Here is a 17,753-nt window from a genome sequence, read left to right on the forward strand (position 1 = left end):
GAATGTCACAGCTAAATACAAGGTGGAACAGACTGTTTAGCGTAAGTAGTTAACACATATTTCAAGGGACCATTCAAGGTGAAATGGCCTGTTAATTTTCATCTAGTCAGCAAATAGAAAAAATACCAGGTCCAATATGATCCATCATAACCACTCATAGTGATTTCAAATAGCAATCTATAGACTAAAGACATTTTTTTAAAAATTAAATAATTTCAAACAATTGATACATTTGGGAAATTTGGGGTGGGTGGGAGTTGTGGACATTCTGCAAACAGAAAAAGAGGTAATATTGTTTAATGAAGTGTTCTTAAGTTATTTACTCAGGTCTAATAGTGAACTCTGGAAGTAGAGTTGCAATTTTCCAACAGAACATGCTAATACAAAATGTATTATCATTCATGGACAGAAACTAAAAGTATATGGCAAACTGTATAGTTACATATACTGCATAAAATGTCTGATTGGCTGACAGTGCTCATGTGTTCAGTCAGTAAGTGTCCACTCAAATAATGCTAAAATTTAGGTCAGAGTTCAATTACTGGCGTTTCAGAGCAACTCCTAAAAATCAAACAGCTTAATCCCTAGCTGAACTATAAACTAGTTGTTAACCTTTATTTACTAAAATGAATCAGCTGGACTAAATATTATCTTCATTAAACTCTTTAAAGGGCATAGTAATTTATGATCTCCACCTGCAATGCTACATTATTCACTATACACTAGAGAGGAGTCTGAACCAACACCTCAGATCCATACACCCTTGAACGTTGGGGATGTTGAAAATCTGAACTCTGATCCAGCTCCAAATTTTGCAAATGGCTCCTATTTTTAGAATGGAATGAGTGAAAGTCTTGAATCTGAACACTCTCCAACTTTTGAGTCTGGAATTTGGATCCAGATTTTGCATCTTGAGTCTGTGTCTACTAAATACCCACTGCTTTGTGAAAACGAATATTGCACTTGGTTATACTGCACATAAAGTGACTCGGGTCCTAACTCCTATTTACCAACCTTCACAACGCATCTGTCCACCATGGAATCCAGCCACTCAATGTAGGACTCAATGGGTGACTGCTCCTCCAAAAGATGATCAAATTCCTGATACACTAACGAACAAAGAAAAATACTCCAAATCAGGACTTTAATTCCATTTTAAAACAATAGAGAAAACAACTGTCACAAAACAGTCAACAATATGTCGCCAATTTGCTCAGCTAATTACAACAGATCACTTAACTATAAATGTATATGTGTACACCTTAAGACATCAAAGAGGTTGAAACTATTACTGTGCTTGGTCGCTATCCTGCTGCTATTGAAATCAGTGGGAGTTTTTAAAGGATTTCAGTGGGAGCAGGATCTTGGCCCATCATTTGAAATTCATCTTTTGATTTAAGCTTCAGCTGTCTGTGCCCGGAAGTAAAACACATTTATGGTGTTCACAGTGCAGAGCAGTAAGCTAGGCTTTGACCCGCATGAGGAAGAAAGGCCATGCATGAAATTGATTTAGAAATGCATAGAGAATCTTTTAAACACCCAATGGATGAGTATTGTTGATAGGCCTCTCATCAGCAAATCTCCAGTGCATAATGCTTTAGTTTTGAAAACGGGCTTCAACAGCAACTGTCATTTATTTGTAAAATCAAACAAGCAAAAAAAAGTGTTTCCTATAAAACGTGTACTTTTATAAAGTGAATTACTACCAACACACAAATGCCATGCTGACTATACCTAAAGGATTTTCTACAGACAGGCGATCCTCTTCCAAATATATTTTTCAAAAATATAGAGAGTAAACTCAGATGGCCCATTCAAATGTGTCAATTAAATAGGAGAATCTCCAATTTATTTAGGAGAAGAAGCTATTGGAAGACAAGGACTCATGTGTTTGAGCATCTCAAGGAATTGCTCTGCAATTTAGCTACAAAAAATGGTCCCCTAAATCAAAAGAAAAGATGCTTTTATACCTGCTGTGTCACAGGGTGATTTAAATGCGCTGTGCACGTCCATTTATACTTCATTATAAACAGCAGGAGAGAGGAATTTCCCACCACTGGAGTGGATGCTAGGGGCAGGGAAAGTAGGCAAAGCACAAAGTTGGCAGCTAGGGAAGAGTGCAGGAGACATGGAGAAAAAATGCAAAATACAAGGATGCTCTCCACTTGAGCGGCATGGCCATTCTTTGTAATAGCACCCTGGCTTGTTGTGAGCTGAAGCAACAGATCCAGTAGGAACGCATCTAAGAGTTTCCTTGTCTTACAAATGACTGTGCATTGATTCCATTTAGACTTAATTACAAAGGGGTAGATTGTCACAGCTGTTATTCAGCCACCTAGGGGAACAATGGGGAGCAAGACTACCCTTCCTTTCCCACTCAAACCTGCTCGTATTAGGACCCTGGATGCAGACGGGAGAACTCTATTTGTCGAATACTTCCCACTGCACACAAGCCAGTGGGGAGAGGGTGGAGGGAGCAGGGCATAGGAGGAACCCTCGCTCTGCCTCCTTAATCCAGTACCTGTCTGGGCATAGAGTAGGAAGTAAGCTGCTTCAGCTACATCCTCTGCGGAGAGAGGAGGGGAGCACAAGTGGAACTGTGATCTTCCGAGTCCCAGTTTGTTGTCTGGCTGGGAAAGTGCCGCTACGCACCCTCCCTTACTCAGGGCTGATTACAAAGTTACCATCTGGCCCAAAGCAGCTGTTGCAGACACATCTGCAGGGGCCTGAAGGAATGGAGCACCGGGGAAAAATCATGATAGAAGTAGCCCTATTGTTAAAAATGAGAAAAGCCACTTTCTAGTTAGTAACAAACGTCTGTCATGTTCAGTGGAAATCTGCCAATCTGGAAGATATTTTTCCAGTTATTATAGTTGGAAATTGTAACCACTGGAGGCTGAGTGTTGGGATTTCCCAGCACCAGCTGGATGTAAAGGAGCACTGGAAACCTACATTGGACATGCGTATTAAGAAATCCCAATGCCATAATCATAAACTGAGGGCCCAATTTCACTGTGTGAGGAGGCACCCAGCAAAAATGTGACACTTTCATGCATGTGTGCGTGTGTGTGGGAAATAAGTAAAGTGGACTGGGTGAAATAAGAACCAGCCTGAATCTTCATCCAACGCTTGAAGCCAACTACGCCAGCCCCTTTTAGAGGTACAGAACAGTTTGGCTTTGTCTCTTCCCCTTACCTATGTTTTCAACCCGGATTTGAAATGAGACTGAGCACTGACGGAGAGGCAAGCCTTAGGGGGCCGGGAACACCTTTTCAATCTGTGTGCGCACAGTGCTTAGCACAATGGCCTCTGATTCAGACTATGGCTGCTAGGTACTACCGCAATACTCATACGGAATGGCGGGACATGGGAGAGTTATCCTAGAGTTCTTGGTGATTCAGAGGAAAAATCTATCAACAGCAGTACGAGTGCGCAGAAGGAAGAGAGGAGGTGATACTACTGGAGGATTCAAAGGAATTAAGCTGAATTTCCGGCCTGCTGTAAATCTTCTAGTAGAAAGGGAAATACTGACTTGCGACAGCAGTACCAAATTTGCTGCAAAGGAGCTGAAAATACCACCCCAGAAAGAAGGTTCACCTTTTGGAACTAGCTCCTTGTAGACATATCCTTGGTTACATATCTTTAAATGATCTTCATCTAGGTAGAAACTATATCCAAAGTTGGAAAAAAGCTCTTGAGGTCAGTGTCATATATATACCCTTGTCTCAACGTAATCCTCAACATGTACACTGGGTGGGGTTACTGCTTCTGGTCTTCTCCTTTCACACCTTTCTCCTCTCCCTTTCTGTTGCAAACTGCTACCTGCTAAGACTGGCCCCTTCTGGAAAGCACTTATGTGCTGAATTCCATCCACTCTTCAGGAAAGTTCTTAAGCACTTGTTTAACTTTCAAGGGATTTAAATATGCACTGAAAATTTAGCACTTACTTAAGGGTCCTTCCTAAATGGGGATGCTCTCCTGAATCTGGGCCAGAAACATTACTGATATTAAGTATTAACCCTTTGGGAACTAGATAATTTCTAGGGGGTTTGGGTGTATGCTGAGGATGGTTAAAGAAGAAGAGAGATTTTCTGGCTGCTGGGAGCCAGGATGACTCTGGATTCTAGGCTTGAGCATGTCCTGAACTGCTTATTTTTCATCTCCTTCCTGTCCTGAATTCTCACTACTCTCAACCTCTCATTGCTGCCTGCTCCTGGCTCACTCCCTTCAATCCTCAGTGGGCAGGAGGGTCATATCAGGAGGTAAACTCAGCGGCTGGGAGGAACTGGCAAGAATCCCAGAACAGTTCTCTGCTGGAAATGGAGTCATCAGAAGGTGATCAGGGGATGTGAGGCCTTCTTCCTGCTTGGGGATGAGTCTTTCAGAGGTCAGTGAGGGATGTGAGGTAGATGGGAGCATTTTTGTCATCTTCAGGAAAGAAAGGAGGAGGACTCCAGCTGGAGTTAGAGGTTGAGACTGCTACTAAAGACAAGAATACTCATCTTTAATATCTCAGTGTAGCACACCCAGAGATGCACACACATTTGTTGTCAGAGTTCTACGAGTTAGAAATGGCATCACATGCACATTCTCTGAGCAACTTGTGTCACTACTTTACACATGGAATAGATGAGCTTTCCCCCTAAAATAGGGTGACCAGACAGAAAGTGTGAAAAATCAGGATGGGGCTGGGGGTAATAGGAGCCTATATAAGAAAAAGACCCCAAAATTGGGACTCTGCCTATAAAATTGGGACATCTGGTCACCCTACCCTAAAACCAACTTGCCCCTTTAAGAAAGCACAACTTTTTCAGGGTTTCTACAAGTCATTCTTTGACCTATGCCCTTCAATAAACCAAGCAGTGTCTATGTCAGCCAATCAGATTTCTGGATGTGGGATACATATTTACTTCCAAAAGTTCATAAAGAAAACTTCAGCCAATCAGAGACTAACTTGCTGATAAAAGTGCTTTGTGAAACCAGCGCTTTAAAAAAACATAAGCCTCTGGAAATGACTCAAATAAAAATGGTCCTGCTGTCAAAGCCATTCAAAAGGCAGTTATCCCATAATAGTATAATTGGGTAAACAATCACCATTCTACTCTATCAAATAAAATGATTAGGGACTTGATCCCTAGCCCGTTAAAGGCAATGGGCAGGCTTCCACTGACTTCAATAAGCTTTGGATTGGGCCCTAGATCCGCATCAGTCATTAGGAAGACTAGAAATAATTTCTTTAAACAGAATATTGTCCATATCCACGTCTCAAAGTGGAACATCTTGGTTTTGGCTCACCTTTCTTTTTGATACGTGTTTCAGTATTTATCTGAGCAGCAAGCGAGCAGTAGCCAGTAATGATGTGCTACCACATTGCTACAATATCTCAATTATTAAACTGATTGACTGTAAAACAATTATTATAAAATTGAACATTATTATTATTGTGGTGTTTTGTATTCAACAGGAAACACAGTTCAGGGTTCCCCGTACCACATTTGAGGGTTTTATTCTTACATTGTATGATGAGCTTTCTGTGCTCCTCACGCGAATCCTCCATGGTATAGAGAGTTTGTTTGGTAATGCTATTCAGATCCACATTCCTCCAGTCCTCCAGCATTTGAAAGGTAATGTCTGCACTGTGGATCACCGTTCTTGATGCCTATAATCCAATCCGATCTACTCATTAGTTCATGGTTTATTAGGTTAAAAATAGACTTCATCCCCTTTTACGCTCCCTTAGCGAGCCTCACTAAGTTGATTCTCAAACCCCACACACCTCTTGATCCTTTCTGGAAGTTACCGGCCGTGGTAGCTGGACAGAACTCTGAAGCCATTTTTACCAACTCTACTCAGCATGTATTTGGTTTCCACAAAGTACAAATCTCAACAGGTGTTTCTAATCAAACTGCTCTCTCCCTAGACCATTAATTCTACTAGGTTTGGGCTGCAGTTTTGAGTTCATGTCAATCCAAGAACAAAAATACATTGGCCCAGATCCTCCCCATCAATCTATGTAGGGAGGAAACACTCTGAGTATGCATCTTCCCCCCGACACATGAAAAGGAAGCTCACCTGCCCCCACACTACCACCTGCCCATCCTCTGGACTATGAAGAAGCCTCCCTGCACGAAGGGAAGGAGTAAGCTGAGGGAAACGTGGGTGGTTCTGGATCAGGGCCACACATCAGTCCTGTGTAAATTAATCAGTGAAGACAACCCAGACTTGGCCTGTATTATCTTTTCCAGAGAGTCTCCCTTGAGGACCATGGCAGCCTGAAAAGTCCCTGGTTTAGGAAGCTGTTGAGGGGGCAGAGCTGTGTGAATGGCTCTGGTCTTCTATAGATTCCCCTGGATCTATGCAGGTTCTTGGGGATCTACCAGGTTTGTGGGTAGATCCCACAGCTCATGCAGCAGGATGGCAAACCTTCCCCCACAAATGAATTAAAGGAGGAGAAACTCTACAAAGCATCCTCACTGAGATCTCCTTCTCTCAGGGGGTATTTCTGCTGTCGGGCTTAATCTGGGGCATTAGATACAGTTTTCAAATGTAGTCCCTCGAACTGCAGTGTGGGACAAACCCTCAGCTGGTGTCAATGGATGAAACTTCACTGGAGTCAAGGGAGATGCTCCTATTTATACCATCAGAAAATCTGGCCCTGTGAATTTTGCACAGTTTCCGTGGCCTAACTGAGTCAGTGAAAAATAAATTCACAGTCATAGTATATTCCACCTGCATGGTGGATTTTTATCAGTAAAATAATGAGATACTATGAAGCTTATATTCACAGCTATAAGAACTTTAATAAATTATAATGGTAATTTTATTTATTAAATGAACTCTACTGAAGTACTGTCTGGCATGACAAACATGTCTTGATAAATAAACCATTTCAAAACCCCAGAAGAAAATAATCCATTGTAAAAAAAAAAAAAAAAAATACAGAAAAATATAGTCTATTCATCCTCGCAAAATGATAAAAAAAGAAAACTAATAGAGTGGGCCCTATGTTAAAGGAAAAAAAGAAAGACAAAATAAACCTGTTGAAACAGTTCTATTTGTATATGCTGCTACTAGTTTTCAGGTTAATTTTATGGAAGAAAAACAATCCATCATGTATGTCTATGAGAGCATCTTTTGCAAAGTGTCAAGTATAAGAGGGGTAGCCGTGTTAGTCTGGATCTGTAAAAGCAGCAAAGAGTCCTGTGGCACCTTATAGACTAACAGACGCATTGGAGCATGAGCTTTCGTGGGTGAATACCCACTTCTTCGGATGCATGTAGACCACTTTGCAAAGTGGTAAGTCTGCATAACAGGCTTAATCAGTTTTTATCTAGGTAAAACTCCCCAGCTCTGCCAGAATAAAGACTGGATTAAAAAAAAAGAGTAAAGTGCTCAGAATTTGAGAGCACTTGGTTTTAAACTGAAGTATGTAACCACAAAAAGTGAATATCTGCCCTGTATTTTGTTTTCACTTGAGGTTTAATGTTACAACTAGGTATGGTGTTTTCTGTCTAGAAAATGGACAAATTGCTTCCCTCATCAAAGGCCTGATCCAAACCCAACTGAAAAAAATCTATGGAAAGTTTCCCATTGGTTTCAATGGGTTGAACTGGATCTGAAACCTCTTCTAGGATCAGAACCTGAATTTGTTTCATAGAAGTCACTGGGAGTTTTGGGTGCATGAGGAATGCAGGATCAGCCCCACTATCTAACAAATCATTTAACTGATTTTTGGATGGTTTTGTAGCTTATCTATAGAAGATCATAATAAATAAATATTAGAAACAAAACTACTAAAGCAGGGGTGGGCAAACTTTTTGGCCTGAGGGCCACATCTGGATATGGAAATTGTATGGCGGACCATGCATGCTCACGAAATTGGGGTTGGAGTGTGGGAGGGCTCCAGCTGGGGGTGCGGACTCTGAGGTGGGACCAGATATGAGGAGTTAAGGGTGCGGGAAGGGGCTCCAGGCTGGGGCAAGGGGTTGGGGTGTGTGTGGGGGGGCTCCATCTGGGGGTGTGGGCTCTGGGGTGGGACTGGGGATGAGGGCTTTGGGGTGCAGGGGGGGTGCGCTGGGCTGGGATCGAGGGGTTCGGAGGGCTGGAGGGGGATCAGGGCTGGGGCAGTGGGTTGGGGCACAGGAGGAGGCCAGGGGTGCAGGCTCTGCGCGGCGCTTACCTCAAGCAGCAGCATGTCCCCACTCTGGCTCCTACACGGAGGCACGGCCAGGCAGCTCTGTGCGCTGCCCTGTCCACAGGCGCTGCCCCTGCAGCTCCCATTAGCCACGGTTCCCGGCCAATGGGAGCTGCGGGGGTGGTGTGCAGAGCTCCCGGCTGCCCCTACGCATAGGAGCCAGAGGGGGGACATGCCACTGCTTCTGGGAGCCGCACAGAGCGGGGCAAACTCCCAATCCCGCTCCCTGGCAGGAGTGCCGGTGCGAGGCAAGCCCCAGGCCCCGCTCCCCAGTGGGAACTCAAGGGCTGGATTTAAACGTCTGATGGGCTGGATGTGGCCTGCGGGCTGTAGTTTGCCCACGCCGTACTAAAGCCTCATATTCCATTGTTACCTCCAAGAGAGTTTCTCCTTGTGCAATATCCAACCTGCAAACTGTTACAACTGTCAGCAAAAGCAGCATGGAATAAACTTAGCAGGAATGGATAACCACTGAAATACCTACCTGGCAGAGATGATTTAATGAGGTCTGCCGCCGGAGAATTTGTGAAAACCTTCTGGACACTGCAGGAAAGGAGAATTACACATTTAGGTAATATGCCAAATAAAGAAACTTGATTTTAAAAGTACCTTGTTAAAACTAGCATCAATTAAATACACCGAATTTCCTTTCTGTTAAGACACATATTTGTGACTTATTTATTGTTCATATTAATTGCCCAGTTTTCAAAGATGGACTTCTGAATAGGACATCCAAATCTTACATTTGGATGCTCAAATCAGTAGTTACAAGTATGTATAAGGACTATTCATATTTGTAAATGATGGTTTGAGTGTCCCAAAAAGGGATTTGGGCATCTTATTAAGGTATCCATACTTGTAACCTAATCTGTAAATATTTATTCTGCATACAGCATCTGAAATGTATGATCCCAATCCTGCAAACACTCACAGCCATACAGCTTTCTGTCACCAATTCTTCCATTGGCTTCAATGGGACTGCACAAACAAGAGTAAATATTATGCCGAGTAGTAAGTAATCATTTGCAGGATAGCCAGGCATCAAGTACAAGTAAATGCTAGTGTGTTCTCAAGTTTATTATCATGTTATAATCACTAAAGATCTGCAGATCAAAGCAAATAATCTAGAGAGATATTTGAAGTCAGATTTGTTGGTATTACATATTCCTTCTATATTGTCCATGGAGGTAGTTAAAATATATATTTTCAGATTTATTAAAATGTTCATTGTCCCAATATTTATATGAGCAGAACAGATTTCACTGGTGTGGATTCTCAATAGTTTTGAATTGACAAAGAACCGACAAAAATATTCTCAGGACACATTTTCCATAATTTTTGAACAACTAAGTAAATGACCAAAAATATCCAGTGGATTATTCTAATTTATGTCCTGAGTACTTTCTGCAAAACATACTCCTAATTTTCCATGCTGATCAGTAGTTAATCCTTCTCCTAAATTAGTTTTTTTTTTAAACTTCTGATGTGGAATTTACTGCTCATGAAAAGCAAAGAATGGAGAGCTGTGAAATAAAGCAGGCTTTATCAATAGGTGATGCGCACTGCAGGCATCTACAAAGCATGTCTGAAAAGGAAAAGTGCCCTTTCCTGTGGTGACAGGGTAATTCGATCCCCTTCATATTTAACTCTGGCACTTCTTTGGAGTGAGGGCCTCAAGCTGTATTCAAATTGTGCAAGTCTATAGGTTTGTTTAATAATTTGCTTTGCCTAATATCATGCCTAATGCTTGCTTACTGTCAACAAATTAATTTCTTATCAGAGTCCACAAAAAAGAAAAGACAACTGGTCTTAGAGCTGTGCCTTATTACATTTAAAGGAAATTGGTTCTCATGAATGAGTGGAGATTATTGGTTAATGAAAGATCTGTAATGTTGATCTTTTTTCATGACTAATGGAACATTTTCCTAGCTTCCAATTAATCTGTAACTGATAAATAACACATTCTTCTCACATAAAAAAAAAAAAGAGAGAGAAAGACTGCTCAATACATACACTCAAACTTGATATTTCGGAGGTTTTCTGGCAGGTCATAGAGAGCTACTTTTAACCACTCATCCAGCTGTTTTGCAAACTTTCGGATCACCTGAGTCAAGCTGAAAAGAGAAATCACTACTTAAGAAAATGTACACTCTGTGGTCTATACGGCAGTGCCTGGAAGCATGTAAAGCCAGGGTTCCACCACCCAGCATATCATTTTTAGTTACAATTTACAAACAAAGGTACCTAGGACACAATTTTCAGATGTGGGCATCTTAATAGTACATTTAGATCCTCCATTTGGGATATGAAATTGACATTAAGGTTCATAATACAGGAATTCATGCACTTAATTGCCAATTTGAACAGCCACATCTGGGTTCTGGAAGTCTCACTGGTTGTTTACATTTAACAATTGTGCCATAACATAAAAGGGAAATTTTGACATAGCTTCAGGAGGGTGGAGTGACTATTGGGCCAGATTTGATTCTCTGTTACACCCATGTAAATATGGAGAAATTCCGTTAAAGTCAGTGGTGTTACTCCACATTCACACTAGTATAATTCTTCTAAGCAGAATTCATCCTACTACAGTCTATGGGGCCCACTGGCAGCCCAGTAACAGGGCTTTTTAGTGAATAGTTTAAACAGGCCTAAACGTAGGAAGCTGCATAAAAATAACAGACCTTTAGAAGTTTGGAAAGGGGAAGAAATAGCCCCATTTCTTAAGTGACTACATTTTGGGAACTGTATTCTCAAACCAGGTCAGATCTGAATCCTGATCATGCAAGTGACTGCCTGGGCAGCTCCTACACCTGTAGGTAGCCCCACTGTGCACATAGAGTCACCTGCAGGATCAAGGACTTGGACAGTATAGAAAACATCTGAAGCAAAAGGAAAAATACCCAGAATACGTTGAGCTCAGGAATAGTTTCAGATTCATCTTCCTCATTCAAATCAACTTTAAAGATGGCTTCCATACTTCACTAAGCTTACAATTGTGTTTGGTGGTTTCAGTTTGGGGGGGGGGGAGGAAATCAGCCTCAACCTATTCAACTGTCATAAAAAAAAAATCATGGTCCTACTCTCAGTCATCACTTTAAGGAACAGTAGACCCAAGATTAGAGTTCTGAGCTCTATTGTGCCCAGCCCTGCATGGGTACACAAAGGTGGAAGGGGGAGGACACACAGAAGCTTTTCCACTCCTTATGGAGACCCTGTGCGGGGACTGGGCTCAACTCATTGGATGCAGTGCACAGCCAGTTTCCTGTGGATACTAGCTACTCACACTGGGGCAGGAAGAGGTGTGTTGCAGAGGACATGGCCATGGTCCTGCCTTCCTCCACATGGGCTATCTTAGAGGGCTGGGTGTGGATGGGAGTGCTTGATGCCCCCACTGAAAGGTTGGCTGTGTTGACACTGCAACTTTTGTTCCCAGGGAATTCCGGCTGAGTCAGCAAGATTTCCTCCAAGGGCTTCCATTGCTGTGTCTCCATTGCTGCGAAACCCTTCTGCACTCCCTCCAGTGTGGGCCATGGCTTAACAGCCACAATCTGGCCCTTTATATGCATTACAAAAGTCCATATTCACACTCAAGTCTCTCCTTATTTGCTCTGAAAGAACTAAGCAGCTTGAAAAAAGGGCTGCTATGCAATTTAATCCTTCAGATGAAATAGATTGGGGGGGGGGGGAAGGAGAGGGAGCTGAAGTCTGCAAAAACTTGCAAGATTTACCAAAGAAATCCACGCTTGTACCCTGTTCCTGGTTGCAGACAGATACTTTGCATCTACTTAACAAACCATACAATCTGAACACTGCACTCTAGTTTAAGTAAGTAGAACAAAAGCCAGAAAACATTTGCTGTAATTAGAGGTACAATAAAATGTAGGTGACCAAACGTACGGTGCAAAGAGTGAACACTCAAAGCAATAGTCTCAACAAATTGTTAGCAAATCTTGTGCTGAATTTTGTCAAATAATTTTGAATATTGAACAAATTCATAAAAATCTAAGTCTGTTTTCAGAAAATTCACAAAGAGAAAAACTGGTTGAATAAAATACACTGGTTGAATAAAACTTTCTGCAGTTAATTGATGACCCTAACCCTGCTTTCTCTATGTAACAAAACTCCATGGACACAAATGAATTACATGTAGGAAGAGAACAGACAAGCTCTGACATGTAGATCAGAAAGGAGAATTTAGCTCTCAAACTAGTGTGGTAAGGCTATGCATCTTTCCGGCAGAGATAGGCCGTGTGGGCCTGGTTCTGGACCATGTGAAGAAAGTCACCCCCAAATGGGCACAATTCTATAATGCCCACTATAGTATTTAAATGCATCCATGTTCTCTCAGAGGTCAGCCTTACACCCAGCCCCCACACACATTCTATTCTGGTAAGTGGAAGAACAATTTGGGTCAAACTGTGACAGAGACTAATGATTGGATTTCTGCAGTTGTGTATGTATTTGTGCATATGCAGGTAGCCCATACTAACTACTCTTGGAGCCATAACTCGGAATATTGAGCTCTCAGTCCTGGAGAAGTGATACAGCCACTCTGAAAGTTTTCAAAGGAGGCATAATGAAGGCATTCCACTGCCTATAGATTTCTGGTTGGCATTCGTTCACATGCCAGCTTCAGTCTGACCATTTATATGCTATGAGACATTTCTATCTATCTTTAAACTAATTTAAATTGATTCTGACCTGGATTAAGGAAATAGGAAATATGTAGGGAAATGATGCTTTTTAAGAACTGCACCAATAGTGAAAACAAATCCACACAATTAACAAAAACAATTCAAACAAAAACTGTCAATACTGCAGAACATACTAACCTGTCAGGTAACGCTTGCAGTACTGTTGGCATCAAAACTCCAGAAATAGCTTTGTACAATATTGAATCACAAACCCCAACTATATTTACTACAGTGGAAGAACCCAAGACAGGAAGCATGTGAGGCGGCATCCCTTGCCAAAAGTGCAGAAGAAAACTTTGAACCTAGAATTACACACACACAAATTATACATGGCAAATATGATTTTCTTCTTAAATGATCTAATTCCATATTACTGATATGGCACCATAGTTGTACGTGGTGCTGCACAAAACTCACACGACCGAGTCCCTGCCTGGACAGGCTTATGCTGTAACTTAGATAAACCTGTAAAAAGCAACAGAGGGTCCTGTGGCGCCTTTGAGACTAACAGAAGTATTGGGAGCATAAGCTTTCGTGGGTAAGAACCTCACTTCTTCAGATGCCATAAACCTGGTACATCATAAGATAAATGCCCAGGAGGATAAAGGGGCATTGCCGTGGGGAGATCGGTTTAAGGAAAGCTTTTGCTTTAGCAGACTGCAAGGGTTCCATGCACGCCACGCCATTGTTATTCTCCACCAGCAGGCACAATGAGTGCAGCACCTTGACTTCCACATATACAGCCTGATTTTCCACAGCTTGCAACTTACATAGCCATTTATATATGTGCAAAGTGAATGCCAGGAGGGGGCTAGAGCTGGTCAAAATACTGGAAGTATTTTCCATGGACATTTTTGGAAGGAACAAAACATGTTTGGTTTTTTGAAAGACATTTTCTGGGTTTTTTTTTAAAAAATTGAAACTGAAAATGTTTCCACTAGAAAGGGAAAGGCGGGGGGAGAGGGGGGAGAGAAAGGAGAGAAATAGGGAAGGAGGGGAAATCTATTTTCGGTTTAATAAAAAAAAAAAGTAGGTGGGAATTTCAGCCAAAACAGACATTTTCTGTGAAAATTTTCATTTAGGAAAAAAAGCCATTTTCCATGGAAAAATACTTGATGAGTTTTAGAGCAATCAAAACACTGGTATTCCAATTTGCTAGCAGTTTAGACCCACTTTGCACTGATGTAAATGACTACACAAAGTGCAAAGCAGTGGAGAATCTGGCCTGTAAAATGTATAGCCATCAGAGGTGCTGAAAAGCAATCAGATTTCCCAATGAGATATTTGACTAAGGAACTATTGTGGAGCTGAACCTGCAAATTCTCCTATATATATGCTTATTCAGTGCCACTGAAGTCAATGGGACAAGAACAGGGGGTATTTGCCTTATATAAGCTGTAAGTCGGTTTTACTCTCCTTAAGAAACTGCCTTGATCCCTATTTGAAGATGGGTGATTGTTAACAGGGAAGCTACCAGTGGAAAATATTAAAATAGGAGAGTGTTCCTATTTCGCTTGAGTAAATTAAAACATCTAGATTGGATGTAATCGTTTAAAGAGCCTCAGCTTGAAACTGGAAAAGTGTGGGGAATAATGCACCATGAGAGACAGGTCTAGGGAATTCTGCCCACACTCTGGCTGGGATGTTCAAAGGGGCCGACCCGAATAGTTGCCCAGTTCCCATTGACTTTCAACAGGAGTTGGGTGTCTTGACTCCCTTAGGTTCCTTTGCAAATCCCAGTCTCTGTGTATTCAGACTTATTTCCCTTATCTAAATACTTTCTCCATATGCAATTGCAAATTACTTTACACATCAAGAACTGCAAACTCCTAGAATTGCTGAACTATAACAAAGGCTATGTAAGTGCATGACCAGAAAGTTCTCAGACTAAGAAAAATAGGTTACAAATTTGTGGGGGTAGTTTATATACTGAAGCCAGTCAAACCTATGTGATGCCTCAAACTGGATGCAATGAATCAGTCTGACTCTCATATCCAGAATACATGCCCATTCCTAACAGATATCCAAGCAATCAATGGTAAGTGTTACTAGCAGCACAGGGCTATAACTGGGTAATAGTAAATTTATACTGACCATCGAGAAAAATTCCCTAAGATTGATATGTTACTGTATAAAGACCTCCCTAGGAAAGTGATGGAAGATTCATTTCTTGAATCACACAAAATTGGACTGGCCCGCCCTTAAAGAGTATACTGTAGGGGCCAATCCTGCACTGGAGGAGGGGTAGACTAGATAATTTAGTAGATTTTTTCTCTAATTTATGTGATGATATAAATAAGAGTTATCACGTATAAAGCACCATATATACACTAATGTAAATATCCTCCATTATTTACAAAAATGTACCAGATAATTTATAATTTGAAATATCACATTCAAAATATGCTCCAGAAGTCCTGGATACATTAAATGTTATTAATCTACAGCTCTTTTCTTTCTCAGCATACCTCATCAAAGTTGGCTCTTATTACCGTGTCTAGTATCCTCTGACAGTGAGTTCTGTACATCATAATAAAGGTAGAAACCTGAGAAAGAAAAGGAAAGACACACGAAAGATCATTTTACTTTAAAAAAATATCAAATCAAATTTAAAAAACGTCTGCTTTAAAAACGACTATCAAAATACACAGTACAAAAGGAACATGGGGGTTTCCCTCCATATATAATTGCAAAAAAATACTAAAATCAGCTGAAGTGATGAGTTCAATTAGATAACTATTAGGAACAATGCAAGTCTTAAAGCTAAATTCTCCTTTTTGAGACCTACAGACCTCCTTGATGGAGAGTCTGCAAGTATAAAATGAGCAAAAAAACCTTGATGAGATCAACAGGAAGAACATAGCCCTTAATTAGGATATATAGAACCCTATTTATTTTGTTCAGTTTACATATTTACTAAACACATGAGTAGTGTCTGCAAAGTAGATCAATCAAAGGTCAAGACATTTTGCCATATGCACATATAAGATTTCTTTCACTTTCCAGCCCACAGGAAGGAGAAATGTAGTAAATACACTCTTTCCTCAGGAAAGTGTTATAATAGATTTCTTTCAGCTTGCAAACAAGGGAGTTCAGACTTTGTAGATGATATAGTCGATTACAGAAACAGAGGCCTAGAATTTTACAATTGGTGACATAAACAGATACCCGTTGCTAGCCCTTTCTTACTGTATATACTGTGTCTACAGAATGAGTTTACACTGAACTCAGAAATGTTGAAGAAAAAAAAAAAAGCTACAGTAGATTTTTTGTCAGACATTTAAGTGAGAGAAAAATACGTGCCCCTAGCACATGGAGCAATTAAGTCCCTCATAAATAAAGCCAAGGCATTATTAAACTCACTGTTTTTTAGGACCCTTGTATTTTAGATCAACCTTTCATCAACAGGAAAAAAGCAAGGCAAGCCAAAGAAATATTTCAAAAGCATTACCTTCTCCTCTGGCAGACTGGCTGGCAGATTTAGATCTTTGACATTTGGAAACTCTGGCAGTAACGTTCCAAGTTTGGATCGTGGTGAATACGCCACTGTCTGTTTGGTTACTTCTTTTTTTCCTGTTTCATTGACCCAGGCTGCTCCTTTCTTAGAATACATCACGTCATAATACTGAGAGCTCTCTTTCACTGCAATGCCATAGTAATGGTACCTGATACATGAAGATACACATTTTATAATCAACCTATTCATACAGCATACAAAAAAAAGGGTGGGAGGAGAGAAAATATGCAATTGCTGGTGGTTTCTCTTGCAAAACAGATGCGTGCCTGTGTACATTTGGTGCACAAGCACCGATTTAATGGCAGAATGACATTGTAATGTATCAAGTTTCGAAATATCAATCCTGCTGGTAAAAATAGCTCTAATCAGGAAGAGTAAAGCTGGTTTTGTGGTACGGCAGGGAACTAACGGATTGCAACTTTTTGTTTGTGCTTTCTTAAAATCCTCAGCTGTAGCTTAAAGCTACTTGTTGTCTAAGCACTTGCACTAGAGCTCTGCAGCTGATCACTTTGCTTAGCTATGAGCAGAGACAGAGCGCCAGACCAACAGGACTAGCCCCTCTGCTATATTTCCAGCTCCCTGATTCTCAGGCCACTGAGTGCTGGTTGGATCCTGGGGAGCAAAAGTCTTTATCACACACAGAGCTGATTGGAAAACTTCAGATGAAACAAAATTTCAAAGAGAAACATAAAAAAAGCATGGCACAAATTGGCAAATCCCAGGAATGTAAATTTCAGGATAAAGTTGATTGCAACTTGGATTGCTATCCTCATTAGGCTGAGACCAATGAGGGCTGTTACATGACAGGATAACACCACCTGTGCTACAATACATAGGGAAAACAGTGTAGGCTTAACACTGTTCTTACACCACTGCCAAACTGAATCAGCCCTATCACTGTAAATTTGTGCTACAGTTTAGTATTATCATAGATGATAATGGGACCACTCATTAACCAGTCCAATCCTCTGCATCAAAGCAGGATGGACAATATGATTCTTTGCATCAACTTCCCTAACCTTGACCACAGCAACTCAGCCATCACTACCGCATTGTGATGATTATGAAAATAGACAATGTCACACAAATACCCTTCTCTTGAAACATTCATTCACTTCTTTGTTTTTCCTAGAGAGAGTTGTCTGGCAACTTCATGTCCTCTCATAGGCCTAGTGTCACAGACACCTTCTAGGGCATGGCTCCTCTGGGAGCCCATCAGTGATGCTCCACTGGTCAACCAAAAGAGACTCATTTGAAAACAACATTAGACTGAGTGGGATTTTCAAAAGCCCCAAAGTGACTTCTGAGCACAAGTCCAATTGGCTTTCAAGGCATTTATGCTTCT

At 41.1% G+C, this 17,753-nt stretch overlaps 1 protein-coding gene across 1 annotated transcript in view; it reads right to left on the reverse strand.

Moving 5' to 3' along the window:
* The window catches only part of RFX4 (regulatory factor X4), an 84,431-nt gene that overhangs the window by 48,908 nt on the left and 17,770 nt on the right, over nt 1–17,753 (reverse strand). The window contains exons 3-9 of the mRNA XM_054016272.1: nt 16,343–16,556; nt 15,360–15,437; nt 13,030–13,193; nt 10,208–10,308; nt 8,679–8,737; nt 5,515–5,659; nt 1,015–1,109 (exon numbers count right to left, since the gene is read on the reverse strand). Coding sequence (XP_053872247.1) covers nt 1,015–1,109; nt 5,515–5,659; nt 8,679–8,737; nt 10,208–10,308; nt 13,030–13,193; nt 15,360–15,437; nt 16,343–16,556 — 856 coding nt within the window. The remainder of the gene's footprint in view (nt 1–1,014; nt 1,110–5,514; nt 5,660–8,678; nt 8,738–10,207; nt 10,309–13,029; nt 13,194–15,359; nt 15,438–16,342; nt 16,557–17,753) is intronic.

This window comes from Malaclemys terrapin, chromosome 1, assembly GCF_027887155.1.
Source record: "Malaclemys terrapin pileata isolate rMalTer1 chromosome 1, rMalTer1.hap1, whole genome shotgun sequence".
NCBI classification, from domain to species: Eukaryota; Metazoa; Chordata; order Testudines; family Emydidae; genus Malaclemys; species Malaclemys terrapin.